Source organism: Crinia signifera, chromosome 9 (assembly GCF_055691185.1).
Source record: "Crinia signifera chromosome 9, ASM5569118v1, whole genome shotgun sequence".
Taxonomy (NCBI): Eukaryota; Metazoa; Chordata; class Amphibia; order Anura; family Myobatrachidae; genus Crinia; species Crinia signifera.
In genome coordinates this window covers 139269901-139292563 of record NC_139225.1, presented here as the reverse complement: position 1 = coordinate 139292563, position 22663 = coordinate 139269901, and the positions used below count along the sequence as shown (strand labels likewise).

Below are 22663 nucleotides of genomic sequence, written 5' to 3'. Positions count from 1 at the left end.
GGACGTGGCTATCGGTGTTGGCCGAAGAGGAACTACAACTCCCGCGATACTTTGAGAATACCTTTCTCGTGCCAACCAATAAGCTCCTGGCTATCGCACCCCGCCCACTCACATGGTTGGATCAGGTAGGATCTTTGTTTAGGCTCTAAGCTAAATATTTATATTATCCTATCTGCAACTATGTAGCGCGGGCATGTCCGGTAGCGTTGTATGTGTGCTGGACTGCCACTGGGGGGCCGGGTATGGGTTATGCACCCTCTTATGTGCGCTATTTACACGTAGCTGCGCCTATCACGCGCTGCTTCCCTTTAAACCTTTTTAAATGCCCTCTATAGCTAGTGCTTTATGGTGTCATGTATAGTCTATGGGTGTAGACCTGTATGCAGAGCCCATGTTCTGCCTTGAATTACTCCCAGATGCTTGGCTGTGTATTAGATAGCAGGCGTGCTGCATGTAGTAGATGGCAAACATGGATCCCCTGCAGCCAGCTATGACGATGCCTCCTCATTAGGGCTGATACAATATCCCATTAATCAGGGACAAGCATGCCTTGCAGTGCATCTGTGGCTGGCTTACAGAACCTGTGATCCCTGATTGAAGGGATATTGTAGCAACTAGCAACCCTATGCTGTATAGGTTTCTGTTATTATCAGCTGAGCAGCCCAAATGGCTGGTTCCGCTGTCTGTGGCTGATCGGTGCCCTTTAGGCTGAATTATTATTTTTTTTAGTTCATTTGTGACCCTTTTTTTATTGCAGCGTTGAGGTTTTAAGTTACAGAATTTTGCAATGGTTCGTTTTTTAATAGTCCAAATAGTTGTTTTTCAAATGGCTGAGGGGTTTGGAAGTAAGTTAGTAGTTTGGTCGTTTCTGACGTATGCATATAGCATTGTATAACTTGTACAGTGTTCCATAGAGCTGATTTGAAGTCTTAGCAGAAGACAGGGGGCCATAGAAATTGGTTGCAGGGGTATTCCAGGGGGTGTTTCATGGTTACCGAGCATAAGGGCAATAGCCTATTCTACTGTAATGCATGCACAAGTGGGTCAGTAACACTTATCCAGTCGCCTATGTCATTTCTCCAGGCCTCAGCTAGGTGGTCACATGCCCCAGGTGCTGGAGGTGATAACCCTGCGCGCATGCAGCGAGATGGAACCAAGCCAAGTTACTGCCTTGCCACAATTTGCCCTGCGGTTGTACATGATATAGTTATATGGCAGTTATGTCCCCCAAACAAATCGCAGTGTTTGGGGACTTTTATTTGCCTTGTAATACAATGGGAAATTCAGCTTTCCATGGTTTGCCTTTACGATGGTTGCTAAGCCACTAAGAGGTAGATCTAATAAGATAGCAGTTCTATTGAAGATGAAATGTTTCCCATAGCAACCAATCAGATTCTATCTAATATTTTCTGGAAGGTGCTAAATAAATAAAATGTGAAATCTGATTGGTTGCTATCGGCAACATCCCATCTTAGTAAATGTTCCCCTATGCAGTTATGCACCTTTGCTAGTGGCGGGCAGGTTAATGAATGTAGAAACGGAAAGATGCAGAAAACCAAAGGGCACCAGAGATCCCAGAAAGTGTTCTATCATGTAATGATTTTCAAGGCTGCACTTCACCGCTTCTGCCCATGGTGACTCATGACTTGTTGTTTCTAGGGCGGTACACCCATTTGGAAAAAGGACCTACGCCGATTCCAAGAGAGGTTGTCTGATTCTCTCACCATGGTCATGGAGAAGGAACAGATGGCAGAAGCCATATTCAGTCATACCTTGGAAATCATCAGTTTGTTGACTGTAGAGGTAAGTGATCTAGATATTGGTGTCTTTAAAGACTACCTTGGGCAGTGATGGCTGACCTTGACACTCCAGCTGTTGTAGAATTACACATCCCAGCATGCCCTGCAACAGTTTTAGCATGACCAAATAGCAAAACTGTAGCAGGGCATGCTGGGATGTGTAGTTCTACACAGGTGGAGTGTCAAGGTTAGCCATCACTGACCTAGGGTGTAAGATCTCATGTAAACTATTTTGCGTGAATGGGATCAACATCCAGTCTTCTTGTTCCATAATAGGGTGATCTGCAATAAGGGTTAGCAGTCGGCTGATCCTGAGATTATGGACTGGGATCATTTCTTAGACAGTAACTAGGTCGACAGGTCATTAGGTTGAACAAGCATTTGTCGACATGGGTTTTTTCACTTTTTTTTTTTTTATTTCCCGAATTTCAACACAGTCGACATGAACACTGAAACGTAGCACCGTGTCCCATCGTTGCACAATATCTTATTCTCCCACCACGCCCTAGTGGATGGTAAGGCATGACATACCGCCTGTTGGCGCAAAAAAAGTTAAAAACCTCATGTCGATCTTTTGACTATCGACTTTCTCCATGTCGACCTAATGACCTTTCGACCTAGTGATGTTGTCCTAAAGCTTGTCGACTTAGTTACTGTAGACCTAGTGACCGTATCCCTGAGATCATTAGATTTATCTTTTCTCCATAGGAGAAAGTCTAGCTGCCGGACCTCTTTTGGAGTTCTCTCCATCAGAATGTTGTCATCCCCTTGCCGGTCATCTGCATGTATCCCTTCATAAGGTGTGCTCTTGGTGGCATCCAAAAAGTCCCCCAGATCTTTTGGGTGGCTCATTCAATTCTACATTCCAACTTCAGTAGATTTGAATGACCCATCTTGTCAACTAGGTAATGTAGATGTTGAGGGGAGCGACTCCAAAAGTTTCCAAATAGCCTCATCCCCCATTGGACATGGAAAGCTAGAAGTAGTATTCTGTGCTGCCTGTATCACTGATATAACATACAACATTCGGATTGAAGTAAAGCCGGGTGCTTCTTATTGTCTCCACAGGATTATTTGGTTGTGAAGAGACAGACCGGCAGGAGTCAATGCACCTATAGCATTGCTTCCAAAGAAAACAGGCAGCCAAGTCTCTCATTTACGCTCCGGAGAATGGAGGACGGGAGTCAAAAGAAGCTCTTGGAGTTGGCCAACAAGATCATCCAAATATTGTCGAGTGAGGTGAGGAGTTTTTGGAGATGTCCACTTTGAATGTAGTTTGATTCTAATACACGATCAATGCATGTCATTTTCTGAGCGATATGTTTCAGGGGCGCTGTCTGGCATCCAAGCGCAAGTTCTCTGGACCCAAGAATTGGAATACTCTGTTTCAAATCCTGATGACCAGTTCTGCCTTCATCCTTGGGAAACATAGGGGTATAGAAAGTTGTGTAAGGAGTCTGGCCGCTTTAAGTCTACCAGTGAACCTCAGACTCCTGCATTTGGCCATCACCTATGGACACAGTTGTGTCATCATGAGCCACAAGTCTCATCCTGGCAATATACGAGCTCTCTGACAAACTCATTCTGGTGCATTTCTCATACCATACCCTTTCCAACAAAAGTTGGATTCTACCTCCACATCCTGGTCTTAAAACACGGTCCTTCAGTCTAGGGAAGGCTCCACTTCAGACCTCTCTTTACAATAGGAAAGTGAGTGTCCATTTGATTCATACCAGGAGCTGTCCTTACTTGCTAAGGAGGACCTCGATTGTGCGCAAGGATTGAAATCGAAAGTCTACAAGGTTCTGTCATTCTAAAAAACAAGGAGCCTTTGCTGCAGTTGAAGGATCAGTTGTACAAAGTGTGTTCTGATCTGAACATAGATTTCGGGTCTTAGGTCAGATAAGTCCATTTGCCTGCTCCCTAGCACGGGCAGGGTGAAATGGAAATCTCCTCCAAAGGATATCTTCTTTCCTCACCTGTCCAACTATCCTTGTAATCAATGATGCTACCCTTAAGGTTGCACAGCTTTTAGACATTTCCATTGGTTCCCCAAGCCTGAAAGAGATTTTTGTACATATGTTGAATGCTGTTCTCTGATTTCATGTGGACTTCTCATGACCTTGTTCTATTTTCATGGACTGTCCTACTTCAGTTTTGCTCGTTTAGACAGTGCTACTTCTCTCTTTTCCTTCTAAACTTCCTTTCTCTCCTTTCTTCTCCTCCTTTAAAGTTGACCACAAATGAATGTGTGCACATAAATACTTTTTTTGTATTTGTGGCTATTTCCCTCCCGTATTACCTTTTTCTGTCCTTCGCCCTGTCTGTCCTATCAATGCCTCCTCCTTTTGTATGACCTATGTCTCCTGTGTTCATTTAAGGTGCCTATAAAATGTGAGGATGTGGCCGTCTACTTCTCCAAGGATGAATGGGAATATCTAGAGGGACACAAGGAGCAGTACGGCCCCAATCCGATCACCAGTCCTGATGGTAATAGAATGTGCACTTTATTCAGTGTTTTCCTTATGTGACCAGCTGGGGGCTGCCGACTGTTTCCTGTTAAGTTGTTTTTTTTTTTTTTTTTTTTTTTTTTTTATTGTACGTGTATATTTATTTCTGTCCTAGGTCTACTGCAGCATGTGCTTTTGTTGCTTATATTGCTCTTGAGTTCAACATGGAAGGACTCTGGCAATGATGTTTGCAGAGAGCTGGAAGAGGAGTTCAGGCACTAACATTATAACTGTTGGGCTCTGTTCCTCACTGGACCTTTCTTTACTAGCCCAAGACCGTACGGCCCCCATACACTATGCAATTTTGGCTAATACTACCCAATTCTAAAGGAAATCGGCCCAAATCGCATGTACCTGACATCCGATGAGCGGTCCAGTGGGCATCGGAGTCGGAGGTTGGACCTGCTGCCCGTTCGACCTCCAACTCTGCCCTTCTCCTTATGGCGGGGAACGGGATTGCATGTGATGTCATATGCAGAAGGACCCTGCACTGGTGAAGGTCCCCGGGAGCTCAAGGAGGATTGGCTCGCCATACGCTGCTGTGACTTTTTGCAGTAGTGTATGGGCTACCTTTTTAAGGTGCCTCAACACAGGTCTGATTCGGGCCGATTTCTCCTGATTCCAATGGCCCAAATCAAAGGTGTTTGACGTAATCTGTATCCGATACGCGTTCCCTTGCGCACCAGTTCCTATGGATCATACATGCAGCACATATGATCTGATTGGAATTATCACATGTAAAAAAATTGCATATCAAGTGCCAAATCGGGAGAATCCCTCCCGGGAAGCTCAAGGGAAAACATGTCCAACTTGTCAAGTCGGACCTGTGTATGGGGGGAATTTACACTTCGTATAGTGGCCTGGCTACAAACAGAGGATTCCTGCAATAATGACGTCATGTAAGCATGCTGATAACCAGAAGCTATTGGTTGTATAGATTGTCTTGTAACCGCTGACTTATGTAGAATCTAATGTGAGCTGCACAATGCAATTATGTGTAGGCACTGTAATTTCTGAGGCTATTAATCTGATCAATTTTGTACCTGAAGTTGTTTTTGTTCTTAAGGTGGCCATACACACGCAGATTTATCTTCAGATCTGCCTGGTTGGAACAAAATCATGGTTATGGATGAGAGTAAATGACAGTTGACCATTTTCTTGGAAATGCTGGAAAACGGACAAACTGTCACTCATCCATAACCATGTTTTTGTTCCAACCAGCCAGATCTGAAGATAAATCTTACTAGTGTATGGGCACCTTTACTGCTAGAATGTATGTACAGATACCACAGATACATTGATCAATCATTTGTTAAGCGCCTTGATCAATGGCTTTCTATGTGCGAACCCCTTTCTGAAGCATCCTTCCTTCTGTTCGGAAATTTAAACCACCTGCATACATGGAGACTGGCACCAAATCAGATTCGTGCTGAGATTCGGTAATGTTTCTGATATATATACCAGATAGACAATTCCAGGAGTTACCGATTTTTCTATGACCACCAACCAAAAAAGTTATCAAACCTAGACTGTGGCGGCTTCCTGTTGTCTGCTACATTAAAACACTGGTGTTACCTGAGGTGTAATGGTCAGTCTTTGAGTTCTGGGAGAACACTGATAACTAATGATCTTTCATTTTTGCAGAGCCACCCCTGCCCCCAAGCCACCCGCGGACTGAGGACAACAGCTCCGTTATTCGCCAAATCAAGGAGGAGCCAGACGATAGAGAGTACACTGGTGTGGGTGAGTAGTTAGTAACAAGTTTACATATCCCGTGAAAGATCACTTTAAAGTACTCATCAGTATTATCTTATTAGGTGGGGCTCCTCAGCGGCCTTCAACATACAACATCGGTAAAAATGCAGAAACAAAATCTCCCCATCGGGCCTCCGACCCCCATTTACCTGCATCAGAAGATCAGCATGCGGGCGATGATGGCTGCGTTTCCACAGTTTATGTCAAACTGGAGCCTGTGGAATGTTGCGACGAAAACACTATGCATAGCAGTGCAGGTAAGTACATCTTTCCTCCTGAGCAAACGTTCGGGGGTCCAGTGAGAAGTTCTGGATGCTCTTCCCCAGGGATAGTGTAAGATATTTTTTTTGGCGGAATATATGTCTGGCTGATGACACGAACATTGTCATTTCTTTGAGTTCATACTTCAAGGTCTGTAATTGCTGCTTGTTGCTGGAGATCTTTCTTTCTATACCAGGGGTGGCCAAACCGGTCCTCGAGATCTACCAACAGTTCATGTTTTGCAGGCCACCTGTGGATCTGTACAATGTCGGTTAGGAATGAATGCAGCACATGTTTAAAAATGTGACAGTAATTACTACACCTGTGCACCAGCTAGGGTTACTGGGAGATGAGACAGTTAGTAATGACTACACCTGTGCATGTTGCCTGGAAACCGTAAACTGTTGGTAGACCTTGAGGACCAGTTTGGCCAGCCCTGGCCTATACCAGTAATTTATATTTTCTAGTGGAGTGGCTCCCAAACTCTATCTTCAAGGCACCCTAATGGTCCAGTGGCTCAGCTCTAAATCTCATTTACTGGGATACTTATGAGTTTCCCATTTTTTTTGCCCCAAATGTGGACATAGTAGACACAGGGTTGTCTACCTGACTCTCTCCTTCAGGGAGAAAATGCTCTGTTCCTGGACTTCCCTGGTAATGTAGGATTGCCAGCACCTGTGGAGAGCTAGGGCATGAAATACCGGCTGGGGGGGGGTGGGGGGCTATACCCTCTTATATGTATAGATAAATCTGTGCCCCCTTTTATACTTAAAAGTATGAATATTGCCCTATTGTTGTTGTACGTATGTAACGGATTCAGTATTAAATCCCGGCGGTCGGGATCTCGGCGTTCAAAATCACCACGCCGGAATCCCGACCGCCGAAATCCCGACAAGGGGGGGACATGGATCGCCCCCCCTTGCGGGCTCGCCACGCAGCGGGCCCGGTGCCTCGCTACGCTTGGCACACTAATTTATTCTCCCTCCGAGGGTGTCGTGGACACCCTCGGAGGGAGAAAGTGTGGGGATTCCGGCACCGGCACCGGGATCCTGACCACCGGGATTTACACTGCATCCCGTATGTAACACCCTTAAAAAATGTACCACTAATATACGTGCTGTATTTATATTATCATCTAAGGAGATGCACACCCATCCCCCCATTTTATCCTGTGGTTCTGTAGCACTGTTCTCGATCCTGTGTTCCACCTCATTCTCCTGGCTGGGGGCAGTTCAGCCCCCTCTGCTTTATGGTTATTGTAGTTCTGCACGAGAGGCTTCATGCCCCCCCCCCCCCTCCCCCCCTTCCATAATTAGTCATTATCCTTACTTTAGATAAAATAATTTATTGTATGTGGGATTCCGCTTAATGTATGTATTGGTATATATACTTCCAGGGTCTTCTCAGTTCCCACCTTCTCCAGATCCCGAGCCTGATTACAATATTATTAATATTAAGAAAGATCACGATGATAGTAACGAATCCCAAGACTCTGTGACGGATGAAGAAACGGATTCAGGTATGAGATGGGACCAGCCAGCTGCGAAGTTTAGAAAGCTTTTGCATTTTCTAAAAAAATCGAAACTTTTCCAGGAGCTTACTCTATATATTTCACTAGTTACGTTTATGCCGTGCCCTCATTCTGGTAATGCCGCTGCTGTACATACAGATAGTGATGGATGCTCAATTAGTTCAGTAGCATTTCCCAGGTGCATGAGGGAGGGGTTAATTACTGGGTAAGTAAAACAAGACATTTTTTCCCTCAGCACACTGAGCAATGCTAGTAACCAATCTAGAACACTACATGATAATAGAATTCAGAGATATTGGTTACATATACCTGCGCAGGTGTATGCTATGCCCCCAAGCCGCGTCAAGGCTTCTCTGTATATTGGGGGTCCCTAGCGCTATATCTAGGTGCAGGGTGCGGCACCCCAAAAACCATCATAAGCTGGGAAGCCCAGTGCGGCATGCCAGTGATATACTAAGTGTTAATAATTAGTGATAGGAAGCCGAAGCTATATAAAAGGGAGAGATAAATGAATGTAATTAAAATAGGATAGAGATAGTGTTAGTGAGGGAAAAGTGTTGATAGAATGTAAGGGCATGCCGCACTAAAGGCACCCAGCCCATCCAGTCCAGGAGCACCACACCCCACACCACCGTTACCCTAAATTGGGTCTACGATTAACCAGCAAGGAGCCACATGATAATGGCTCCTTACTTGATATATCCAAACTAAGAGCTACCTACCTTGGAGCAACCCCAGACTACTCCATGTGGCATATCAGGACCCACATCTCCTCCTAATATGGGCTCCCTTCTGCCTCTAACAAAATACATACAGATAGTGATAGATGCTCAATTAGTTCAGTAGCATTTCCCAGGTGCATGAGGGAGGGGTTAATTACTAGGTAAGTAAAACAAGACATTTTTTCCTCAGCACACTGAGCAATGCTAGTAACCAATCTAGAACACTACATGATAATAGAATTCAGAGATATTGGTTACATATACCTGCGCAGGTGTATGCTATGCCCCCAAGCCGCGTCAAGGCTTCTCTGTATATTGGGGGTCCCTAGCGCTATATCTAGGTGCAGGGTGCGGCACCCCAAAAACCATCATAAGCTGGGAAGCCCAGTGCGGCATGCCAGTGATATACTAAGTGTTAATAATTAGTGATAGGAAGCCGAAGCTATATAAAAAAAATGCCGCTGCTGTGCCTGCCTGCATGAAGAACCAATTATATCCTCCAATGGCCGTCCTCAAGTGGCGGCACAAAACACCTGAGGGGTGGAGCTGAGTTATGACGTGCACACACGGTACAATTTGACATTCGATTTTGATTATATAGTCGAAATTGAATCGGGATCGCATATACATCGTATGGAGATAGAACATGTATTTAAGTTTTCCATCCCGATTTGATGCCGATTTGCACTCCCGTTCAGCTGAAATCGAAAAGCCAAATAGACAGTGCAGCAATGACTATATAGTGCAAATCGAATGTAGTAGATAGCATGAATTGTATGTAAATCGTAAGGAATCTCACTGTTGGGGTTATTCTGGTTTACTCACAAAGGCACAATCACTCTCTAATAGACAATACCATGTGCACTGCAGGAGGGGGGGGGGGGGGCAGATGTAACATGTGCAGAGAGAGTTAGATTTGGGTGGGGTTTGTACTTGAAACTGATATCTATGTTGCAGTGTAAAAATAAAGCAGCCAGTATTTACCCTGCACAGAAACAAAAACCCAAATCTAACTCTCTGCACACATTACTATCATTAGATAGAATTGTTGTATTGTCAAGAAATATTTATGCAAATGTAAACACTACAACACACACACACCAAAAGGGGGGGGGGGGGGGTGCAGTCACAATGCCGGTGTTCACTATATTGTAGCTGACATACTGACTGCTGTCATTAAACCTGTGCGGAAACCGCAAAAAGGATCGTTGAGTATGTGGGATGGGCTAGGCATGCGGCTGGGGAAGGGGGGGGGGGGGGTTAGACTTTGGGACTATTTTGTCCAATTCCCACGGATCAGGCCAATATATCAGGTGTAATCGTTCCAAATCGGAGGTGTTAGACATCTGATCACATCATAGAGACTTATATGCAGCACATAGGAGGAATCGGAATCACACCATCATGAGCCACATCACGGGTGATGTAACATACCCCATTTCTTCTTCTTACTTCATAGCAGCCACACAATGGGTTCATCCCTCTCTCCCCTCATAATTAGACAGGTAGTTTTTCCCTAGGACACGCCCCCGTTCTCCACCTGTACATTAGCCAGCACCTTCCCCCATGCCTTTAGTCTTTTTCCTGTCTCCTAGATAGATAGACAGAGTAGTGCAGATTTTTTATTTTACTTACTGGTAGGCGTTACGCTGCCAGTCCTGGGCAGCGTTGGGATGGCGGTGCCGGTTCCCTAGAGAAGGTCTTGGCCGGTGGCATGGATCCCAGACACGGAGCCCTGGTGAGCGGCGGGAGTCCTTGCTGCTTGTTCAGCAACTCGCCGGCATCGGCATGGAGTGTCTGTGCGGCGTGTACTGGGACTTCCGGCGTTCTTTGGCGGGTCAGCAGCTTGCGTTCCACCTGGGCGCGCTGCTATGACCTCAGCCACGCGTCTCTGTATGGCGCGCAAAGTTCAGCACTAGCGTGTGCGGTTCACTGGGCAGGAAGTCGGGCTGGCGTGCGTTCCAAGCGTCGGAGATGACGCGCACGCCGCCTGACGCCGTGCGGAAGGCGGAAATAGCCTTTATAATGCGCCTGGCCGGTGTTACAGGCGCTTCCTGGTGTGTTGGATACAAGATCCTGCGTTAAACGCCTTGTGTATTTCTGCCAGTGTGACATGGAAGAGGAAGCCTCTCAGAAGGTTTCTGCGTTGCTGCCCAGGTAAGTCCTCTCTGAGGACTAAGCTTCTTTATGTCAGGTTTATGCAGTATAGTTAGTGATTACTGTTTATTTAAATCTTCTAGTGTGCCTGTGGGGACTAAGAAGAAATTGGCCAAGAAGAAACATGTTAGCAAGACATGCATTGGTTGTGATAAAATTTTCACTGGAGAAAAGTCCTTGTGTCAGAGTTGTGCTAAGGAGGCTGATACCAGTATTGGGACTGTATCCCAGATTAGTGAATTAATGGCCTGGATGAAGGAGAACTTTGTTTCCAAAAAGGAATATCAAGGGAAAAGGTCAAGGTCCCAGACCAGTTTGGACTTAGATTGTGATGTGCCTGCGGCTGCAGATACCGACGATGATGCTGGGTCTGGGGACTCTGGTGCAGAGTCGGGCGAACTAGTGGAAGAGGAGCGTTCCTTTAACTTAGAGCTGGTGGAAGTTGTCCTGAAAGAGCTGTATAAAACACTGAATTATAAGCAGCCGGTTAAAACTGAGTATGATGCACTGTTTGAGGACAGATCCAGGAAGGGAAGGTGTTTTCCCGTACATAAGGTGGTCAAGGAGATACTCACTAAAGAGTGGGCCAATGCGGATAAGCGTATTGGGTCTGTCAAAAGGACAGAAAGAATGTACCCAATAGAAGATGCAGAATTTTTAAAATGGTGCAGTATTCCCAAAATAGATGCTGCTGTGTCCGAAGTCACCACCAAGACAACTATTCCCTTGGAGGACGGTGCCTCTCTTAAAGACGCTATGGAAAAGCGTATGGAGAGCGCTCTAAAGAGGTTGCACATCTCCAGCTCGACCTCCATTAAGTCGGGGGTAGCTATTGCTTCCTCGGCCAGAGCCCTCAGAATCTGGTGTGCTTCCCTGCAGGAAGATCTACAAGAGCGTGTGGCCAGAGAACAAATTATTAGCAGTCTGGCTCAAATTCAGCTTACTGTTGATTACATCTGTGAGGCATCTTTAGACGTGCTGGATTACTCAGCTAAGGCGTTGACCTCTGGAGTAGTGGCGAGGAGAGCCCTGTGGCTTAAGTCCTGGGCGGCAGACTCCCACTCTAAAAACAAGTTGGCAACTCTGCCGTTTGAGGGAGAATTCCTCTTTGGCAGTAAACTTGACCAGATGATACAAAGAATGTCAGGGGGAAAGTCAGTAAGACTCCCCCAAGATAAAAGGGGAAGAGGGTCCAATTATTTCCCCAGGCAAAGCTTTAGGCAGGGATGGGTTGCTCCTTGTCGGACATTTTCAATTACAAGGGTTATTTTTAAGGATCACTTTTCCTTCTATTGTTCACTTAAAACACCATCTGTGTGTATATGTGTTTGTATGTATGATTTTAACCCCTATAAATTCACTGCGGCCTCTCATCATATCCTATAAAGGGATTTTTTAGAAAATAATAATTAAAAGTTAAATTTTATGTGTATTGATTAAAGTGCGATCCCTGAACAACAGTCCTTTCTCTTTTCTTTAAAAGCTTTAGGCAGGCCAGATCTTACAGACCTGGGAGGCCATATCGTGAGAGATATACCTCGGGTATCTCCAGAGCATTTTTCCGTCAAACAGTTAAAAGAGGCGATAAAAAACAGTGACAAGCTGTGTCCCGTGGACAATTTCCAGGTTGCCGGAAGATTGCTGCAGTTTGCCCACGTATGGGAACAAACGGTTCAGGACTCCTGGGTTTTAGAAGTGGTGTCCACGGGCTATCGTCTAGAATTTCTTTCAAGACCCAGAAGGGAAAATTTTTTAGTTTCGCAAATTCCAGTTTTAAGGGCGGAGCAAGAAGCTCTGATCCTAAGTATAAAGGACCTGGTGAATTCAGGAGCAGTAGAGTCTGTTCCGGAGGCAGAAGAAGGCCTAGGGTTTTACTCTCGCCTGTTCGTTGTAACAAAAAGTTCTGGAGGATTCAGAACGATCTTAGACTTAAGAGATTTAAACGCCAGAATCTGGAAGCGCAAGTTCCATATGGAAACAGCCAAGTCTATTCTTATGGGGTTGAGAAGGGAAGACTACCTAGTCTCAAGAGACCTAAAGGACGCTTATTTTCATGTCCCTATATGTATACCAGACAGAAAATGTCTCAGGTTCTGCGTCAAAGGAAACCATCTTCAGTTTACCTGCCTTCCCTTTGGTCTCACGTCCTCACCGAGGGTATTCACAAAAGTGCTAGTGGTCATGATAGAGTGCCTAAGAAAAAAGAACATAGCGATTTGGGTGCATCTGGACGATCTACTCATCTCAGCAAGGTCAGAGACAGAAGCCGTCCGAGATGCAGATACAGTGATTACATTTTTACAGGATCATGGATGGTTGATCAATTAGAACAAGAGCCATCTGTCACCTACACAAACTATCCAGTATCTAGGCGTCTTCATAGACACATTGCAGTTCGAAGTTACCCTGACCAACCAGAGATGCGACAAAATTCAAGAGCTGGTAGAGGTGATTCAAAGAAATCAAAGAGTTCCTCTAAGGCTGCCGATAAGTCTCTTAGGGATGATGGCATCTACAGTAGAAGTGGGCCCGTGGGCCAGATGGCATATGAGAACACTGCAGTGGCATCTCCTCCCCTATACCAGGAGCCAGGTACCTCAGGATCGTTACATTATGATTCCTCGCCCAGTGGTGTTGTCTCTTCAATGGTGGCAAAACAGGTACATGGCGTCCAGGAAGATGTCTCTCGCAAGCCCACAGTACGTAGTGCTGACAACAGACGCAAGCGCCACAGGGTGGGGAGTGCATTGTTTAGGCAAAACTACCCAAGGTATCTGGTCCATTCAAGAGTCAGATCTCTCGTCCAATCACAGAGAACTTCGAGCAGTGTATATGGCCATGAGAGTTTTCTCCGTCGAGATAGAAAAATCCCATCTACGAGTCTTTTCAGACAACATAGCCACGGTCGCGTATATCAACAAACAGGGGGGGACAAGAAGTCGCCCACTGTTGGAAGAAATTCGGTTGATCATGAGCTGGGCGGAAAAGCATCTCCTGTCCATTTCAGCACTACATGTACCAGGGGAAGAAAATCAACTGGCAGATTTCCTAAGCAGGACTCAAGTACTGCCAGGAGAATGGGGGCTGAAGAACTCCGTCTTCAGGCAAATAGTTCACAGATTCGGCCAACCACAAATAGATCTCATGGCGACTCCAGAGAATGCGAAGACTCCTCGATTCTTTTCCAGACTCCCAGTGCGGTGTTCAGAGGGGGTGGATGCTCTGTCCCAGAGGTGGGAGTTCTCACTGGTGTACATATTTCCACCTTTCCCCCTCATCCACAAAGTACTTTGGAAAATCAGATCGGAGAGAGTTCGCACAATAGCCATTCTTCCATACTGGCCCAGGAGGTCCTGGTTTCCGATGGTAGAAAGCATGGCGGTGGCAGAGCCATGGTTTCTGCCAGTGTCGCACGATCTCCTGACGCAGGGTCCAGTAATGTGCCAAGACCCGCAGAAGTTACATTTAGCGGCGTGGAGTTTGAAAGGAAGCAATTGGCAAACAAAGGTTTGTCTCCAGTTGTAGTAGACATGCTTCTACAAGCAAGGAAGAAGGTCTCGTCTGATATATATTACAGAATCTGGAGGATCTTTGCTGGATGGGCTAAGGATAGATTTCCTTTTCCCAAAGCTAGGATATCGCATGTTCTACAATTTCTCTGTGAAGGTTTCAATAAAGGTCTATCAATAGCGACCCTGAAGGTACAAATTTCGGCTCTCAGTGCCCTGCTGGATAAGAAGTTGGCAGACCATGGGTTGATAAAAAGATTTTTTTAAGCAGCAAAGAGAATCCTTCCAAAGATTAGACCAATAATTCCTCAGTGGGATTTCAATCTAGTGCTAAATGGTCTCATGACCACTCCGTTTGAACCATGTGAGAGGTCTAACCTAAAGTGTCTTACATGGAAGGTGGCATTTATGGTCGCTATCACGTCAGCAAGACGTGTGGGGGAGCTGCATGCGTTACTATGCTGTGAACCCTATCTTAAGTTATTTCCGGACAAGGTAGTCCTGAGAACTAAACCATCATTTTTTCCGAAGGTGGTTTCCTCTTTTCATATGAGTCAAGATATTGTTTTGCCTTGTTTTTTTCCAAACCCGGCCAGTAGAAGAGAAGAAGATCTTCACACACTGGATATGGTTAGGATAATTAAAATTTATTTGGATCGAACAGAAAGCTTCAGGAAGACAAAATCACTGTTTGTGATTCCGCAAGGGGCGAAGAAAGGATTCGCTCCTTCAAAACAAACTATCTCAAGGTGGCTCAAAGAAGTAATTTGTTTCACCTACAAGAAAGTTGGCCGACAAGTTCCGGAAGGCATAAAGGCACACTCGGCTAGAGCAATGGCAACTTCCTGGGCAAGAGAGGCTAACGTCTCGGTAAAAGACATATGCCAAGCCGCGACATGGTTGTCCATACATACCTTTGCAAAGCATTATGCATTGGATGTATCTGAAGAATCTTTTGGTGGCAGAGTTCTACATCAGGCCTTGATCTAAGGTATTGTAGCCCACCCTACTGCTTTGGTATATCCCATTGTGTGGCTGCCATAAAGTAAGAAGAAGAAAGTTACGGATTATGCTTACGATAGTTCCTTTTCTTCGGAGTACTTCATGGCAGCCTATATTATTATCCCCCCCCCCCCCCCCCCCCGTGTTTGTGTTTTTCCCTAGGATCGGTGGCGGAGACGAGTCAAAAGACTAAAGGCATGGGGGACGGTGCTGGCTAATGTACAGGTGGAGAACAGGGGCGTGTCCTAGGGAAAAACTACCTGTCTAATTATGAGGGGAGAGAGGGATGAACCCATTGTGTGGCTGCCATGAAGTACTCCGAAGAAAAGGAATTATCGTAAGCATAATCCGTAACTTTCCCTTACACTCCTCTGGCAGCTCCCTGGTAGTCGATAAATCGCATGTAAAAAATGGCACATTAAGTAGCTTTCTGGGGGAGCTCAAGGAAAACTCGTCAGACTTGTATACAGGCACCTTTAGGGATAGGCTGCAGGGAGGGTTTTATATCAATATAATAAGTGCTGTGGAACTACACATCCCAGCATGCTCTGCCAGACTGTTGCAGTACAGGAGTAATAAATTCAAGCATATTTAGGGAGGTCCTATTATATATTTCCACCTTGTTGCTACGATGCTCAGTGTTCCAGGAGCATCTCCTTTATCTACAGCAAAAATAATTGTTTCCATTGTAGAGTATGGAAATAAAGATAATTATTTTCTACTACTTCCCAGCGCTGTTAAAATGACAGCGCAACATACCGGTAACATCAGTGCTGCTGGCAGAGTATGGCTGAATGGAGCAACACTTCAATCTAGTGGCCATGAACATGTAAGACAGTGTAGCCTTTTATTATTATAGGATATGCATTTCTGTATATAAAACAAATCTATCTGCCACCGCATTCCAAAATAGTCCAATTTGCCGTGCACGGACCATAAGTAATATAATGCGAGTTGCGACGGCGCAATATTACCTTCTAGATAGTATAAAATGGTTTTGCCTTTTAAAAATGATCGCCGCTTTAAATCTGGCGGCTAAATCACCAATCTAAAAGAGATAAAATACCTTCCCACCTTTCTTCCGCACAGGCAAATTCCTGCGTGCTGAATGATGGATTCAGTGGCATAACTATAGAGGGTGCAGGGGATGCAACTGCTATGGGGCCCGGCCAAAAGGGGGGCCCAGCGGGCAATCCTCTGGGGTATCGATCGAATGGTCGACCATAACTATGTCGACAGTCATTACGTCAACACCGTTGGGTTGACATACAGCTAGGTCGACAGGGGTCTTGGTCAACAATGGACTAGGTCGACAGGGTTCATGGTCGACATGGTTTTTTTTTACAGTTTTTTTTTTTTTTTTTTTTAACCGAATGTCGACACAGCTTGCAATTCTTCGGGTACGGTGCCTCACTGCACTATTTTATTCTCCCACCACGCCCTAGTGCAGTGGTTCTCAACCTCGATTCACAGGACCCCAACAGTTCATGTTTTCCAGGTCACCCGGCAGGTGCACTCATTATTTACTGACACATTTTAAAAGATCCATAGGTGGGGCTAATTACTTCACTTGTGATTCTGTGTGGAGACCTGAAAAATATGAGCTGTTGGGGGTCCTTGAGGACCGAGGTGGAGAACCACTGCTCTAGTGGATGGTAGGGCATGAAATGCCGCCTGTCAGCACAAAAAACCCATGTCGACATAAGGCATGTGTCGCCAATGAACCCTGTTACCCATCACCCATGTCAACCTAGCTGTATGTCGACCTAATGACTGTCGACCTAGTTGGGGTTGACAATTTGACTGTATCCAATCCCGTGCACCTGTTTAAATAATTATGTTATTTTTTTTTTATTAGAAGTCTGGTGCAGCCTCCGCATCACTGAGTTAGGGGCTGGCAGGGGACCGGACACACGCAAGGCTAACTGCTTAGACCACCTCACAGTAGAGGGCGCTGCAGCTGCCTTCTCTCTCTATCGTGGCCAGTCTCCTCCTCCAGACCTGATTTTATAGACTGTGGAAGAGGATGGGTGTATCGGGCCCCTCTGCTTTCTCTGCTCTTTCTACAGTGCCAGTGTGATCCACAAGGCGCGAACAAGCAGCTGTGAGCCGGGCAAACAGTGACGCAGGGACAAGTGCACGCCCGACATGGGGCCCAATAGCCCTGCCTTAGTAGGTCATCATCTCCATGTCCAATATGGCCAGCGCATATCAGTTGGATTGAACTACCCTCCCCCAGATAAGGAGGAGATCTTGCTATGGGGCCCTCAGAGTTGTAGTTACGCCCATGGATAGATTACTATCAAATCTGTCATTCTACGGTTGGAAGGTGACTCCACAATAAGGAGTAAAAATACTCATGAAGAACACCCAGGATTGAAATACAGAGTAAGAACATATCATTTTAAAGCAATGGCCGGGAGGGTCCTGGAAATCTGGTCCCCCACCCGGCCTCACAGAAAGGGGGGCAACCCTCCCGGAAAGCTGTCCGACTCCCAGGAACCCGTCCTCTCGATGGGGGTCCTTGGATCAGATGATGCGAATCGCGTCATTTTATCGCCGCCCACCGCAGTGTAATGCCTGAAATACCAGGTTTACGTGACGGGTCGTGGCTAAATGACGTGGCCACTTTGGACATGCCCACAAGGCAGTCTGCCTCTGCCCCACCACGCCCCCTTTCCACTCGCAGCAGCAGCCCCGCCCCCCTGCCTAACTGAGCTGGCTGCCTTCTCCCGGAAAAGGCAGCCTAAAGCAGGGGTTTCCAATCTTTTTGGAATCATGGCACCCTAGAGTATCAGAATTTTTTCATGGCACCCCTAGGCTAAGTAAAAATTTAGAAAAAATATATAAAATGAAGTAGATTGTGTTTATACATAGATGTAAGTGCTATTTAAGTTCAGCTATGTGGTAAAAGGCAGGTTTTGCTTCTGTTTGTCCACATATTTTATGATAATCAGAGGAGACTAAGGGCGGGATTCTCTAAAATCCGCAGCCCTCTTCGCCGGCCACCGCATTTCTAATGACCGCATATTCTCTAAAATATGCGGTCATTAATGCAAGGGACAGCTCTTGCGGTAAGAGCTGTCCCTTGCGATGCGGCGCCGTTGCTGGACTTCCGGGTCTATGACCCGGGAGTCCGTCTGCGCATGCGCAGACTGACGCGCCGGCCGCAGGGCATGCTGGGAGGGATCCGTGACGGATCCCTCACACACCGCTGCGGTAAGAAGCCCATAGGCTTCTGCAGGGAACCGCCAGCTTCTGCTGGCGATTCCCTCCGCAGCGGTGACACTGCGGAGGGAGGTTAGAGAATACAGAAATGCGGTAAAAACCCCGATAACGGGGTTTTTACCGCATTTCTGTAATAGAGAATCTCGCCCTAATACTGATTTCACATTGCAGAAATGGGTAATGACACGGTATTCTTAAATGGGACTTTAAAACGGGTCTGAGCCTTGAGACCTTTCACATTGCAGGTGAAAACCATTTTAAAAATCATTTAATACCATTCAAACATTCAACCCGTTTAACCCCCAAGGGACACGTTTCAAGCCATTGAAATAGAGCTGTTCAAACTGGCAAAAAAAGGGCTTTAAAACGTGTAGGACTCTGCTTTTTAACAGTGTTGAAATACCGGTTAACTTTAACCGGTAAATCAACTCTGGCACTTTCACATTGCAGCCTTAACATTTTAAAATGGAAAAAAAACGGCAATATATCGTTTTAAAAGTGTGATGTGAAAGGGGTATAAATATTGGAACTGTTACAAACAAGAACTGCCACTTAGCCTAGGAGAAAAAAAAATGAAACTAAATCATAAACACTGTGTAACAGAGCAATATACAGTATAATATATTGCTACAAAGTACAGAGGGAAACAACTCTGAGAAATAGGCACTTTTCTAGAGAACCAGAAATAAAATCTAACAGAATATAAGGCTCACACTGTGTTATACAAATAAAAAACAGACACAGAAAAAAGGACAATAATAAGATAACGCTGGTACAGTGAGTCACATATTTCTCCAATAAAGAGGTCCCATTTGGAATTGAATAATCTTGACCGTACAGTAAAAATTCCAGACAATAACTAGTGACTCCATAAAAACACTATAACAAGCACACAATATATGAACACATGGAATCCTCTTTTTAATCTTTGTTTTAACATAAACTATTTTAATGAAAGGTACATTTTATAAATATAGTCAATCAGTTGGACTAGCTATAACACAGTCATGAGAGTGCGCCCCATAAGAATCTAATCCCCCCCCCCCTCATATAAGCATAACCAGAGAAGTAGAGAAGGGCAAAACGGGTCACTAAGGCGACCCGGGATCCAGCTGATCACTTCGTGAAAAGATCCAGATCTTTTAGGCGGGTCCTCGGCTCACTTTGGAAAAAGGGCTAATTTGATAATAAAGAAGCATAATTTGTTTTACAATCATTTATTGCCTTTTTTTTTACTTTTTTTTTTTTTTTTTATTAAACAGTGAGCTGAACAAATAAGAACATACATGACCGAGTAAAACACTGTTCGATGGCTGGGTGCAGAATTGCCATTGATGGCGTCTGCAGCAGCCCTAGCAGCAGCAGCAGCTCAGCTGTACTCAGTCTCCTTAGTTAGTACATCTCAGCTGCCACAGGTGGCAGTGCTGAGATCAGGCAAATGCATTGTAATGAAAAACGAAACTGAAAGTAAAAGAACGCCGGTTCACCTTTTTGGGATCGGCGGCTCACTCACTGTTTTATGGGATCCGTCCAAAAGATCCACTTTGTTCGCAATGACCCATCTCTACAGAGCACCACCCCTTGTATAACACAGGGATAGATCAATACTGCGGGACTATATATAGCTAGTACAGTAAGTAAAGCTTAAGTCAAAACAATCCTCCTTACAGGCTTAATCACCACTATTGTGCCATTGGCTGCATCTCGCAGGTTATTACATATAGGCAGTGATTACAATTTAAAATTGTTGATTTGTGAGGAAGATGTATTAAGCCTGGTGAAGTGATAAAATGGCTGGTGACAACGCGCCAGGCAGCTTCTAACTGTCATGTTTCAGGCTGGGTTTGAAAAAGGACAGGAGCCGATTGGCTGGTGCATTATCACCAGCCACTTTATCACTTCAGACTAAATAAATCTGCCCTGTATGTCTTGCTATAGGGAAAAAACTAAAAAGTAACTAAATTGTGATATGTTGTTCTTAGAACCCGGCCTCAAGCTCCTAAATGGGGACCAGGAAGTGATGGCGGAAATCGTCTACGAATTAACCGATGGCAACGAAAGAAGTCGGAAGTCAAACTCTGAAAGGACAACTCCCTGTGATATATGTGGGAAGAAGTTTGTCAGCAAGGCGTCTCTCGCCAGACATGTAAAAACTCACACAGGAGATAGACCGTACCCATGTCCAATGTGCGGCAAGCGGTTCTCTTGTAAAAATCACGTGTTGACCCATCAGAGGACCCACACCGGGGAAAGACCTTTCTCCTGCGATTTGTGTCCTCGAAAATTCATCAACCACTCTCACCTTGTGCTCCATAAGGTGGTCCACACTAGAGAAAAGCCGTTCTCCTGTCCCGACTGCGGCAAAGGCTTTACCCGGCAATCAAGCGTCAACAAGCACATTGGCATCCATGCGGAAAAGAAGCCGCATGTGTGCATGGAGTGCGGTAAGAGCTACTGCCAGTACGCCAACCTGGTTGTCCACCAACGTCTGCACTCTGGCGAGAAGCCTTACACCTGCAAGCACTGCGGGAGGGCATTTATATGTAAAGCAACTATGAATAGGCACGAAATGACTCACACCAATGAGAGGCCTTTCCCCTGCCCAGAGTGCAGTAAATGTTTTAGGGACAACTCCACCCTCTCCAAGCATAAACGTAGTGCTCACAAAAAGAACTGATGGCAGGGATGAGTAGACCACCCACTACGTTCCTCCAAGAGAGATCATCTGGCTTTACCAGAAGAATGTCCTTGACATGGTGGCATATTGAATACTGTAGTTGTCCTGGTTCAGATCCTGGAAGACCAAAAACCTAGAATCTTCTGGTTTGAAGAATGAATCTTAGAAAACCTACAGTTGATGACTTTCTTGATGACTTTCCGATAGACTAGACTAGAAGATGATGGATATGTCTAGATACAGAGAACACTAATGCTTTAAACACAGGAGAGCAAAATCTCCTTTTTTTGTTGGTATGTTTTCCGCATGGGAGGTCTTCTACAGCATTGGGGGGTGAGATACCTCCTGGAGGTACAATACTGTCCTTGATAGAGGGCACCTCACAAGTGTGACCTCTCGTTTGGATCTTTTCCTTGTGGTTCTGTGCATCCTATCCAGCTAGTTACTGGGTGGTGGTATCTTCTCACCAACTTTACTTGGACAACTTACTGTGCTCCGATACACTACAGCGGTAATGTGGGGCCAGGAGCCATGTGTGAAGTCCCCACAGAAACATCTAGTTGCTCACCACTGCTTACCAGTGTTCTGTTTCTAGCCTAACACATTGATGCTGGGAAAATGTATCAATAAAGCTTGTTCTAGATGTCTCAAAAATGTTAAGTTTTGTAACGGGAGCTTATGGTGCATTAAGCATAATTTAAAGCAGCAGTCCCACCTAAAATATTTTTATGATCTCTCTTGAGGGAAATAAAACCAATTAAAGACTATCTTCAACAACTCTTAAGGCCCCCATACACTTCTATGATTTGGGCACTTTTCACTCGATTCCGAAGCGAGGGGCTGTCAATTCGAGTGAAAAGTCCCCAAATCCTATGCTCCTAATTTGATTGAGATGTACAGTCCCGTGCTGCTCGGATTGGGCTGCAAGGAGGATTTGTCTGATACCATGCCCCTTGCTGGGATCCCTCATATAATACATTGTATGCAAAAGAAACGTATACCATGTACAGTATTTGATTCTGCCACCTGGAAGCCCGGTGGATTCCTCGCATAAGTGTATGAGGTGCCTTTAAGCTGACAACACATCAGAACGTGTAGCCTGCTGACCAGCAGGCAATGGGACCTGCACTGAGTAGTGTGACACCTGCTGATGAGGTGACTGTCAACTAGTAGTGTCTGCTGCTTGACCCAGCAGCAGAGCTGACCAGAAGACCTCATTATCTAGCATGCAAATCTGTCGTTCCTGATTTGTCCTGGAAATACATATATGGCCGAGATTTGCTTGTGTACCTGGCCTTAGGTACATCATGTGATGGAGGGTGGGTGGTGCAGGATGTTGCTCGTGGGGGTCCCAAGCTTCTCTGTTAAGAATATCATGGTTTTGTTTTTGGTATTGCTGTCTAAAATCAGGAATTTTATCATTTTGCAGAACTTCTTTTCCACAAGTAAAATAGGCAAAGCAGGAGTGAACATTTTCCCCAATAGGAAGCGCAGGCCCCTATCTTTGTCTTT

The 22663-nt window shown here is 45.4% G+C and overlaps 1 protein-coding gene across 2 annotated transcripts; it reads left to right on the top strand.

Annotated features, from left to right (window-relative positions):
* Positions 1 to 11: 11 nt before the first annotated feature.
* Positions 12 to 21805, top strand: LOC146036147 (uncharacterized). 2 transcript variants are annotated; one of them, XM_083159992.1, is made up of 8 exons: positions 12 to 125; positions 1660 to 1803; positions 2868 to 3038; positions 4181 to 4289; positions 5954 to 6052; positions 6127 to 6321; positions 7722 to 7844; positions 20457 to 21805. In XM_083159992.1, the coding sequence occupies exons 2-8, from the start codon at positions 1726 to 1728 to the stop codon at positions 21149 to 21151; spliced, it is 1470 nt and encodes a 489-aa protein (XP_083016118.1). In that variant the 5' UTR covers positions 12 to 125; positions 1660 to 1725; the 3' UTR covers positions 21152 to 21805. The 2 variants fall into 2 exon arrangements, with proteins under 2 accessions (XP_083016118.1, XP_083016117.1); XM_083159991.1 differs by lacking the exon at positions 12 to 125 and adding an exon at positions 179 to 240.
* The last annotated feature ends 858 nt before the right edge of the window (positions 21806 to 22663 follow it).